This window comes from Pogoniulus pusillus, chromosome 31 (genome assembly GCF_015220805.1).
Source record: "Pogoniulus pusillus isolate bPogPus1 chromosome 31, bPogPus1.pri, whole genome shotgun sequence".
Classification (NCBI taxonomy): Eukaryota; Metazoa; Chordata; class Aves; order Piciformes; family Lybiidae; genus Pogoniulus; species Pogoniulus pusillus.
In genome coordinates, this window is record NC_087294.1 from 14,620,650 (window position 1) to 14,631,911 (window position 11,262).

The following is an 11,262-nucleotide window of genomic DNA, read 5'->3' on the forward strand; positions in this document are numbered from 1 at the left end:
TCCTGCTTCTAAAATCAACTGTTCCTCTGCCCTGTGGGCAACAGATAAGGAGACAGAGGTCTTAAACTGTATCCTACTGTATTTTAAGACTTCTTATGCAGGAAAGTTTACCAACAAGCACAAAATAACTCCTGGAATAAATAGCTAGATGAAATTTTAAAAAGCTACTCTGCTACTTGTCAATAAGATGTTGACCACAAAATACATTTTCCTAGCTAAAGAACTGTTTGTTGCAGGGCTTCCAGTTGGAAAGAGGTTGATGTACCACCAGTTGACCTCCCTCCATTTGCTGCTTATTTGGATGATGCATGTCTGTGCCTGCATCTCAATGAAAGGCATTTTTTGTCAACAGATGTCTACAGTAATACTTTTTTTTTTCCTTAAACTGCTGACTTGTTCAGGGTATCTTCTAAGCAATCTGTTATGGGAGAAGCATTTGAACAGAAGTGTTAGGAATTCAAGTCAGTAGAAGGTTATTCCTCTTTACTATCTTTACATATGTAACCTATGTGCTTTGAAAAGTATTTGCCAGTTGCCTTTGGGGACAAAACTTGATTATGGTTCCCTTTCTTCCGTTAACTGTAGAAGGGAATCTGACTTTAATTGTCCTGTGTTAAATCAGGAATTCATAGATGCAATGTATAGAGGAAATTGCAGGTTTTTTCCATCTGCACTATTGTGAATGCAGAAGCTTTGCCCTTATTGACTCAAACCTAAATTTTACCTTTCATGATTAGACACTGGAAAAAAGTGTCCAAAGAAAATACCTACTAAAAAGTGGCTTGAACAAAAAGGGAAGAGCAGTAGTTGGCTGAAATTAAGGAGGCATCTTAGAGAACATGGATATACTTCAGAGCAGTTGAATAAGCATTGTAACAATGTGTTAAGCTCCCAACAATTTAATAGGTTACTCATTGTTATGTTTGCAAAAGTAGTATATTTGGTAGACTGATACTGGAGGAAAGGGAATTTTTTTCTGTAACTTGTCCAATTATTTTTTTCTTTCAGTACAACAACCACGAAATCCGTTCTGGAAAACACATTGGTGTATGCATCTCTGTTGCCAATAATAGGCTTTTTGTTGGGTCTATTCCTAAAAGTAAAACCAAGGAGCAAATTGTTGAAGAATTTAGCAAAGTAACAGGTAAGTCCTCAACTGTTTTGTAGAGTTGGAAGAATGTCAGAAATGTTCGGTGATGAGAGCTTTCTTCACCACCTTTAGGCTTATGGTTGAATGATGAGTCACAGACTCACAGAAACATCCAGGTTGAATAAGTCCCTCAGGATCACCAAGTCCAACCTAGAATCCTACTCAACAAGATTCACCCTAAGCACCACATCCAAGCCACCCTTAAACACATCCAGAGTTGGTAACTCCACCACCTCCCTGGCCAGCTCATTCCAGTGCCTTTCCATGAAAAACTTTTTCCTTATGTCATAGAATCACTCAGGTTGGAAGAGACTTCCAAAATCATCCAGTCCAACCTGTCACCCAGCCCTATCCACTCAACTAGACCATGGCCCTAGGTGCCTCATCCAGGCTTTTTCTGAACACCTATGATCAGCCCCTTCCAATGCCAATCACTCTCTCTGCCAACAACTTCCTTCTAACATCCAGCACGACTTGAGGCTGTGTCCCCTTGTTCTGTTGCTGGTTGCCTGGCAGAAGAGCCCCACCCCACCTGGCTACAGTCTCTCTTCAGGTAGTTGTAGGCAGCAATGAGGTCTGCCCTGAACCCTCTCTTCTGCAGGCTGCACACCCCCAGCTCCCTCAGCCTCTCCTCACAGGGCTGTGCTCCAGGTCCCTCTCCAGCCTTGCTGCCCTTCTCTGGACACCTTCCAGTATCTGAACATCTCTCTTGAATTGAGGAGCCCAGAACTGGACACAACACTCAAGATGTGGCCTCAGCTTGAGGCCATTCCCCCTTGTTCTGTCTCCAGTACCCTGTGAGAAGAGACCAGCAACGTCCCTTCAGGTAGTTGTAGACAGCAATGAGGTCTCCCCTTAGCCTCCTCTTCCTCAAACTAAACAGCCCCAGAAGACCACTTAACATTTGTCCTGCCTTTTAGGTGTTGGTCGTTTGGGGTTTTTTTAGCCTGTGGCTGTTCTGAGGGCTGAAATATTTGTGATTAAACTTAAGATGCATGGTACCAAGTTGTACATAGGTAATATTTAAACAGGCCACGCAAAGAAATAGATGGTTTAATTATTTCAATATTGGTGGATGTTTTATGATTGTTCAGGGCAAACTGAAGCATGTTGGAAATTGTAAATAGTTCTGTGCTTCACTACTCTTGATGATTATGTAAGGATCTTTTTTTCTTAATGGCATATAAACTGGCAGAAGTAACATTTGATGACACTGTCTGTTACTGAGTGATGTACTCCAGCTTTCTTGAAGCAGCAAACTTCTGGGATGACTTAAAATCATGCAAGTTTGATCTCATTCAAGTGTCCCTGAGGAAAAAAAACATGCTGATAAGTGCTGTGACTTAGGTGCTTGAGGAACACTTGAAAAATACATCTTTTGGCTTTCTCAGTTCAGTTGGAGCAAAAGTACTCTTAACTACCAAGCTTTTTTCACTTGATAAAAATGGAACTTAAGCTGAGATAGTCTCATGTATCTCATTGAAAATGCTGGTCTTATCATAGAGTGGTTTAAGTTGGAAATGACCTCAAAGATACCTAATTCCATCCCCCTGCCATAGGCAGGGGCACCTCCCACTAGAACAGGGTGCTCAAGGCCTCATCCAACCTGGCCTTGAATATCTCCAGGGAGGTTGTGATCTTTGATCACGTTCTGTGATTCTGTGCTCCACAACCTCCCTGGGCAACCTGTGCCAGTGTCTCGCCACCCTCACTGGAAAGAACTTCTTCCTAACATCCAGTTTCAGTCTTCCCTTTGCCGCTTTAAACCCGTTCCTTCTTGTCCTGTCATTACAAGACTTTGTCAATAGTCCCTCCTCAGTCTTCCTGTAGGCCCCTTTTAGATACTGAGAGGCTACTCCAAGGTCTCCTGGAAGTCTTCTCCAGGCTGCAGATCCCCAGCTCCCAAAGCCTGTCTTCTTAGCAGATGTGCTGCAGCCCTCTGAGCATATTTGTAGGGAAGTTTTATAATGTATGTCGTCTTAAAAATCTAATGTGTGCCTGCTTTGGTGGAGCCACTGAAAATGATAGAATCAAGGAGGTTGGAAGAGACCTCCAAGCTCATCCAGTCCAACCTGTCACCCAACCCTGTCCAATCAACTAGACCATGGCACTAAGTGCCTCTGTTGTCCGATGCCTACTTGCCAGAATGATAATTAACTGAATTGTCAGGGTTGGAAGGGACCTCAAGGGTCACCTAATTCCAACCCTCCTCAAATGTTACTTTATAATGTGAATTCATGGATTGAAACCGTAACAGATAAATACTTTGCTTAATTTCAGAGGGCCTTACAGATGTCATACTGTATCATCAGCCTGATGACAAGAAAAAGAACCGGGGTTTCTGTTTCCTTGAATATGAAGATCACAAAACTGCTGCTCAGGCCAGACGCAGGCTAATGAGTGGCAAAGTCAAAGTGTGGGGGAATGTTGTTACAGTTGAATGGGCTGATCCTATAGAAGACCCAGATCCTGAAGTCATGGCAAAGGTAATAAAACTGTAGGGAACCATAATACATTCCAAGTGTCATGTTCCAAAGTAAGTACTACTTGACATTAGCCTAAGCTTAAATAGCATCTTACAGCATTCTTGACAGAGATGGTGTAGGTGAGATGACAAAAATACAAATACACTCTAGAGTTGATGTGGAGTTAAAAACTGTTGACTGATGTCATTTTGTGCTCCCAAGGCTGAATGTTGAATGTAATCCTTGCTAAAATGACACATAGGCCTGATGTACTTAATTTTTAGTCTGGAAGTGGTGGTGGTTACTCCAAATGTTAAGATAGTTTTGTGGCTTATTCTAGACACAATCACGGAACAAGTTTGCTTTTCTTTCTTTGTTTCTTTTTAAACCCTGAACCTTTGCTTTTCAGTTGAGCATTGGAACATCTCAGTAAGATGCCCAAACATTTTCAAAGTTGCATTTAGCAGTTCTGAGCAATTACTTTGAATTTGGAACTCTTTCACTTGAGGGAAATTAATAGTTTAAAATACTGGGACTGGTAAATTTTTTCATTTCCATATTTTGGTGAAAATAAAGTCTGGACTGTTAAGATTTTGAACTACTTCCTAGCAGTTGTTTTACGTGTGTGTGTGAGGTACCTTGCCAGAAATGAATTACCTGAATTTTTTTTCCATCAGATAATGCCCAACCCTGTCTTTTTCAGTTATGTTGTGTAGCTGAGTTGTTTAATGGAAACTCCTAGCTAGCCCATATCCTTATCTCTCTCTCTTTGCTTGCTTTTCATCTGTGCTTTTACTCTCATCTGAGACACGTCACTTGCTGGAGTCCTACTTTGATGGACCTAGTAAGATAGCTTGGCTGGGATCTCCTCTTTGGTGAGCCATGAGGGAAAAGGGTTGGGGTTGGGGGCTCATTTTTAGGGAAAATCTGCTTTTGTAATGCAGGTATTACAGAAGCTTTTGGACTACCCTGTCTGCAGAGTAAATTTTTTAGCCCAGCATCATAGACTGTGAGCAGTGGGGTAGAGTCTTGCAGGTAGAATTTGTCGATTGTGGCACTTCCTAAGTACATTTGCCTATCTATCTGTTCAGCTTCTTGGCTCAAAAGAGAAGAGACCTAATCCAGCAACTCTCTTAAAATACATGAGCAAAAGCTTCTGCTGATATAAATGAGCAGGAAGTGATGTGGGCCATAATCAGGTGTCTTTCCTAAGGAAGTTTACAGATGTGGGGTGTGAAAAGCTCAAGAAATTAACAGCTTGATGATGGTTCACCTCCCCTTTTTCTGGTCTTTTTTTTAGTGTGCTAATGCTCTCTATTGCTTTGTGTTTGAAAAGGGAAGAAAGACAAATCTGGGAAACATGCAGAAAATCAGTTTGTGTGTTTGTAGTGCTGTGTGCCAAAGGGTGGACATGGAGACTGGGTCAGAGATATGTGGAAAAGTGAGACTGTGTGAATGAGAGCACTGTAAAAGTGAATGAAATCTGCCTTCTGTCAGGGCTAAAGTTGAGACAAGCTTTGATGTCTGACCCTTCTTGCTGGCTGCATCCCTTAGTTTATTCTTTCAGTGAGAAAAGTCTCTGTTCAGTCTTTCCCCTCCCTATTTATTTTACATTTGGAGAAAGTCTGATCACATCTAGCACTTTTGGAAGTGTTAGTTTACTTTCTGTTACTGCTGTCTTTCTCCTAAGAGAAAGAGCACCTGAGCTGCTGGTGGAATCTCCCAGATGTCAGCTGCAAGTTGACTGTCATTGCTCCTGAGTACTGTCAGTCATGAGCAGAGGGAGAGCTGTTGACCCTTGTACAATTTCCTGTGGTAGAAGGCTCTGGAGAAAACACTGTGAGTAGGAGTAGGTTTTTGTCAGAATAATCATCTGATTGGCAGTTTTTGTGTCAAGACTGATAGAAAAGCAGGCCCATAAGAGTAAACTATGAGGAAGACAGTCACTTCTGTAGCCAGAAGGTGAGCAGTGCTCTAAATACCTCATAGAAGCAGCATGTAATTCCATCAGTGTATGAACATCTACTAATTTAACATTCTGAAATGCTTCCTGGGTCGGTCTTTCTCCTCTAGACTTCTGCTTAAATGTTTTGGAGGGTACTCTACAGTTTAAATGGGCTCTTACCTGAAATATGGAATACCTTGAACTTGCTGAGGCAGGAGGCTAAATTCTGGAGCTAGACAAATGCTACAGGACATGAGTGTTTGTACTGACAAATCAGAATATAACTGGTTAAGTAACTTGGTAAAGTGGTTTCTGGTCAAAAGTGAACTTTCTTCCCAACTTCCAGTAGCTGTGTGGATAGCTTAATTGTTCTGGTGTTACTTTGCTGCCTGTTGTAACTCTAGTGCAGATAAACTTAATGTTTTATTTGATTTCTGTAGCATGGCTAAGACTACAGAGATGTTCTCAAGTGACACATTAAGCAACTATATAGTCTTATGCTTGCCTGGTAGATTACAGGACAGGGGACAGTGCTAGTGATCCTTGGAGCATGTGGTAATGAAGTCTGAAGTGTTTGTGCTGTGTAGGTAAGAGGAGGAAAAGAAGCAACTCTCAGCTTTTTGGGGTAATCTTAAGTGTTCTTTAAAGTGGGTTCTGCCTTTAGGACAAAATTATTGTGGTGGGTTTGTTGCTTGTTCGGTGTGTATTTATAGATCTTATTGTTCTAATCAGTGATCCTTAGTGAAGAGGACTTCCTTTTCTTTCCTTTTTTTTCCCCATCTCCTCTCCTGGGATAGTGAGGTAAAAGTGGGTTCCTCTATCACCATGTGCTTTAGCCTCTCAGCTTGGACACCTTTGACTCCTTCAGCTATACTTCCTAAGCTCTAGCATGACCAAAGCTGTTAAAAGAAAATCATCTGTTGAAAATGAATGCATTTGTCTACACTGGGAAAAACAAAAACAGTTCAATTAGTTGCTTTTTACTTTTACAAAATCTTGTTTAAATCAGTGCATGTTGTAACAAAAAAGTGATGGTTTTTGAGGTTTTGAATCGTGTCTTGTGCTGTGTTGGTCATTGTGTATTAGTGAAGGCTACTTAAGGTTCCTCATGAGATTCCAGTTTTCTTCCTTTCTAAAGTATAGAATCATAGAATGGTTTAGTTTGGAAGGGACCTCAAAGCTCAGCCAGTTCAACCCCCTGCCATAGGTAGGGACACCTTCCACTAGAACAGGTCGCTCAAGGCCTCATCCAGCCTGGCTCTGAACACCTCCCTGGGCAACCTGTGCCAGTGTCTCACCACCCTCACTGCAAACAACTTCTTCCTAACAGCCACTTTCAATCTCCCCTCTGACACTTTAAACCTATTACTCCTCATCCTGTCTTTACAAGACCTTGTCAATAGTCCCTCCCCAGCCTTCTTGTAGGCCCCCTTCAGAAACCGGAAGGCCACTCCAAGGTCTCCTGGAAGCCTTCTCTTCTCCAGGCTGCAGAGCCCCAACTCTCTCAGCCTGTCCTCCTAGCAGAGCTGCTGCACCCCTCTGAGCATCTTGGTGATCTCCTCTGGTCTAGCTCCAACAGTTCCATGTTCTGCTTGTGCTGGGGGCTCCAGAACTGTACACAGTACTTAGGTGGTACAAGGATAAGAGCGGTATGGTGGTCTCAGGTGGAAGATTTTAGAGGTCTCTTCCCACCAGAACGGTTCTATAATTGTATGTTTCAGAGTTCCTGTTTAAAACCATGGATTATATCTCAGAACTATCAAATTCATTTTCATGCAATAAGGTTAAGGTCGCAATTAGGGCAGTTTGATAAAACTGGTTATTGCATATTGGTTACAAGAAAAAAAGGTGGTTCTTGCCATCAAGGCATGTAGGAGACACTTAACATAGGATAGGAAGCAGCTTTCCTTATGGAGCTGGCTGTGACACTTACCTGCTAAGATCAGTCAGAGTGATCTCTTCCAACCTGGTTGATTCTATGACTATTGCCAAAGACTACATTTAATCCACTATGTCAGACTTAAGAGCTGTAGTAAGTCTTCTTCCAAAGTCTGCATCCCAGCTTAGTTCAGATAGTGAGACAAAGATTTATTACTAACCTAATTACATAGTTACTCTTCAAAAAGCATGTCTGGGTTTCTTGTGTTCTGGTATGTGGTGGGAGTAGAGATTATAGCTCTGCCTCAAAAATCAAAGCATGCTTTCTTTGGACCCTTCACACCCTATATTATTTGTGTTGACCTTAAGGGTTAGGAGTGGGAAATTGGTGCTGCTGTGTACCATGTTCACTTTTGGTCATCTAATTTGAAACTATTGTTGACAGAAGGGATGTGAGCAAAGGTTGCAGATCTTTGCAGCTGATGTGTGGCTATGTTGTAGAAAGGTAAGGCTGTGAGCCTTCTTTGTCAGTAGGAGGTGAGGAGGTGATGCTCCAGGATGAGAGGAAATGGCTTCAAGTTGTACCGGAGAGGTTTAGGTTTGGATATTATTGGAAGAAACTTCTTCACTGGAAGTGTTCTCAAAGCATTGTAATAGGCTCCCCAGGGAGGTGATTGAGTCCTCATCCCTGGAGGTCTTTGAAGGACAGAGACATAGTGGTGGTAAGGGATGTGGTTTAGCACCAGGCTTGGTTGAGTGAGATAATGGTTTGACTTGAACTTAAAGGTTCTCTTCCAACTGAAATGCTTCTAGGATTCTAGGATTGCTTCTAGGACTCTCAACATCTGGAAGAGACTCCTTCCCTGACAAGTCAAAGAGGCTTGTAAGGTGTGAGAACTCATTGATGACATCATGTAAACATGCTAGTGTACAGTTTAGTGCAACTTCACTGTGGATGCAGCCTTGGAATATTAATGGGCCACTAATAGATGTGTTTGCTGGTGTCCAGTATCTGCTATAATCAATAGGAGCCTAACTTAAGCCTTTGTCGGAGTGCTCTGTGATTTGGTTTTTTTTTCATCATAAGCAGTTGGTGAGTGATGAAGCTTCACACTGATGACTTAGTTGCTTTCAGGCAGTTACCAGGACATAGATCCATAGTGGGAAGATAACCAACCTCTCTGATGTTTTTAATTTTATTTTGTTTTTTGGGAGCTTCATGGCAGTCACTGTGTAGTTCAAGAGCTGTATTTCATGCTTTGGAGAGCTAGAGGGGGGGAATAGGCTTTCAGAGTTATTTGAAGGTGGCTTTTCCTCAAGAGAAGGACAGAGTTTGGCTTGTGAGAAGGTCCAAGGGTGACTTGGCAGCGTCAGCCTTAGTATCAACTTCTGTTTGCGTTCTCTTCTAGTTGTGGCTTCAGGTCACTCAGGCAAGCATAGTCCTGATGCTTAAGTGTTTGGCGTAGCTCTAGCATGGGAGCCACATGTTAAGCAACTTGAGAACTAAAGGCCTGTCAACTGTGACCTAGATATTAGAGTGATGACTGTTCTGCAGAAACCTGTCTATACAATGAAATGTTTTGATAAGTCGATTATTTTGTGTGCAATCAACCCTTGTTGCTACCTTTCAAGTTTGAAAAGTGTTCCGAGTTGAAAATTACAGCAGCTAGGATTCTTTTTACCTTCCAGCACAAATTGGATTGGCTTTCAGAATACTCTTACTTAGGTAATCATGTCTGAAAACAGATTTAATATTTCTATCCAGGAAGTCTGGAGCTAACTCATGCTGTTTGAATCTATAAATATTCCTGTATTTGTATATAAAGTGCTGCACACAAAACGTAGTGTTTTCAGTACTGCCTGCTGCAAAACTTCATGCTGCACTTGGGAGTGAGTTCAGGCTTTTGAGTCCTTTGTAAATTTCATGTTTATTGCAGGTAAAAGTTTTGTTTGTCCGCAATCTTGCCAATACTGTCACAGAGGAGATCCTAGAAAAGGCCTTCAGTCAGTTTGGAAAGCTAGAGCGGGTGAAGAAGCTAAAAGACTACGCTTTCATTCATTTCGATGAGCGGGATGGTGCTGTGAAGGTAAGTGAAGAGGACTGCAGCTCGTGTGTGTGTGTGTAAGCAGTGACTAAACATAGCACTTGGAAGCTGTATCCTTTTCAGTTGGGGAAAGAAGCTGTGTCTGGAGAAATGGTATTACATTTTGTCCTCTGTGAGTGTCTCCTAGGAAGACACAGTCTCTTAGATGCACATCAGTTAGTTCTGCTGTTCAGTAGAAGGTAAGCATATGCTGATCGTTTTTGAAACTGAAGTTCCACAATGTGGACCACTCTTTTCCTACCAAATTATTGGTAGACTCTAAATCAGTCTCTCTAGGGCAGGGGCTAAAAACTTAGGTAATTATTTTTCAGGAACAGAATGGCTTTCTTTATGGTGTGGAATAAGCACCTTTTTCCTTTTGAGTGGGAGGTGTCCCTGCCTATGACAGGGGGTTGGAACTAGATGATCTTTGAGGTCCCTTCCAACAAAACCATTCCATGAGCAGTGCTGGACAATTAAGTAATTGTCATCCCTGGCTTTTGCTAGCCCAGTCTTAGTAGTTTTTCTCCTGGTACCTGCTGTTAGGAAGGAAAAGTGTAGTTCCTGCCTATAACATGTCTTGATTTTTATGTTCTGTGGGAGGATGCAGGATACAAGGGGGTTTCAGTTTTTCTTACTCATCCAGATGCCTTAAATCAGATGCTTAGGCAGTTGATGCAAACAGTCTTTTTATAGGTCATGTATCCCATCAAGGTTCAGCTACTTAGAGTTGTAAAAACGGTAGAATTGTTAAGAATCCCCAGCTTGAAATTTAATTTGTAGTACTTACTGTCCCCCATGGGAATTGCACATGTGTGCTTGTTGATTGTGGTTGGTTGTGTGTAGGATTTTGTTTGTTGGTTTTTTTTTCCTTTCTGTTTGTGGTGGTTTGGTTTGGGATATTTTTTTCGTGTGTGTGGTAAGAACGAGACTGTTAAATTTTGGCTTCTGGTTTAAAGAGAAAGTTCTGCTTATTACAAGTAAAATTAAGGAATAAAACCATGTACTGATCTCTGGCTTTAGTAGTGTTTGCATGTGTGCTGACATTAGAAATCTATTCCCATACTGCAAAATCTGTACTTTCAGAGAACAGTTCCATCATGAATTGAAACAGCTTGCAAAGATTGAAGCCTGTTTACAGTTTTGAATGGAAGATTTCTGAACTGATACATGCATTCTTGGGTTTAAGAGCCAAGTTAAGAGGAAATACAAACCTCTGGAACCCATGATACTATGCTGTCTGATTTATTATTCTTTTGAAGGAAAAAAAAACAAACCCAAAATGAGCTTTATATTGTTATTTTAGCGCTGGATAAAAAATTTTAGAATGCATAATCTAAAAAAAAAGTAGAATAAAATTAATAACTTCAGATATGCTTAGAGGTATATTTAAAGTCTGGTTAATTCCTTCAGGCAATGGAAGAAATGAATGGCAAAGATTTAGAGGGAGAAAACATTGAAATTGTTTTTGCTAAGCCACCAGATCAAAAAAGGAAAGAACGGAAAGCTCAGAGACAAGCGGCTAAAAATCAGATGTAAGTGTAAATGCATGCACATATGTTGTATTGCTTCTGAAAGACGTGTACACTCCTACAGAATTAGAGCTTTTGAGTGTTTGAGTAGGTATACTAGAGTGTATACAGCTTTTCTGGCTTCTCTGAAAATATTGGATTCATTTAAGTTTTTCTTGCGCTCTGCTTACTGTGTAGTAGTGGTGTTGGTGAGAGCTGAGGTACTCTT

General features: G+C 41.3%; 1 protein-coding gene across 11 annotated transcripts in view; it reads left to right on the plus strand.

Annotated features, from left to right (window-relative positions):
• Nucleotides 1–11,262, plus strand: part of SYNCRIP (synaptotagmin binding cytoplasmic RNA interacting protein) — a 54,486-nt gene that overhangs the window by 36,151 nt on the left and 7,073 nt on the right. For all 11 annotated transcript variants that reach the window (XM_064169440.1, XM_064169441.1, XM_064169445.1 and 8 more), the window contains 4 exons: nt 1,009–1,144; nt 3,431–3,636; nt 9,376–9,525; nt 10,936–11,057. In XM_064169440.1, coding sequence (XP_064025510.1) covers nt 1,009–1,144; nt 3,431–3,636; nt 9,376–9,525; nt 10,936–11,057 — 614 coding nt within the window. The remainder of the gene's footprint in view (nt 1–1,008; nt 1,145–3,430; nt 3,637–9,375; nt 9,526–10,935; nt 11,058–11,262) is intronic.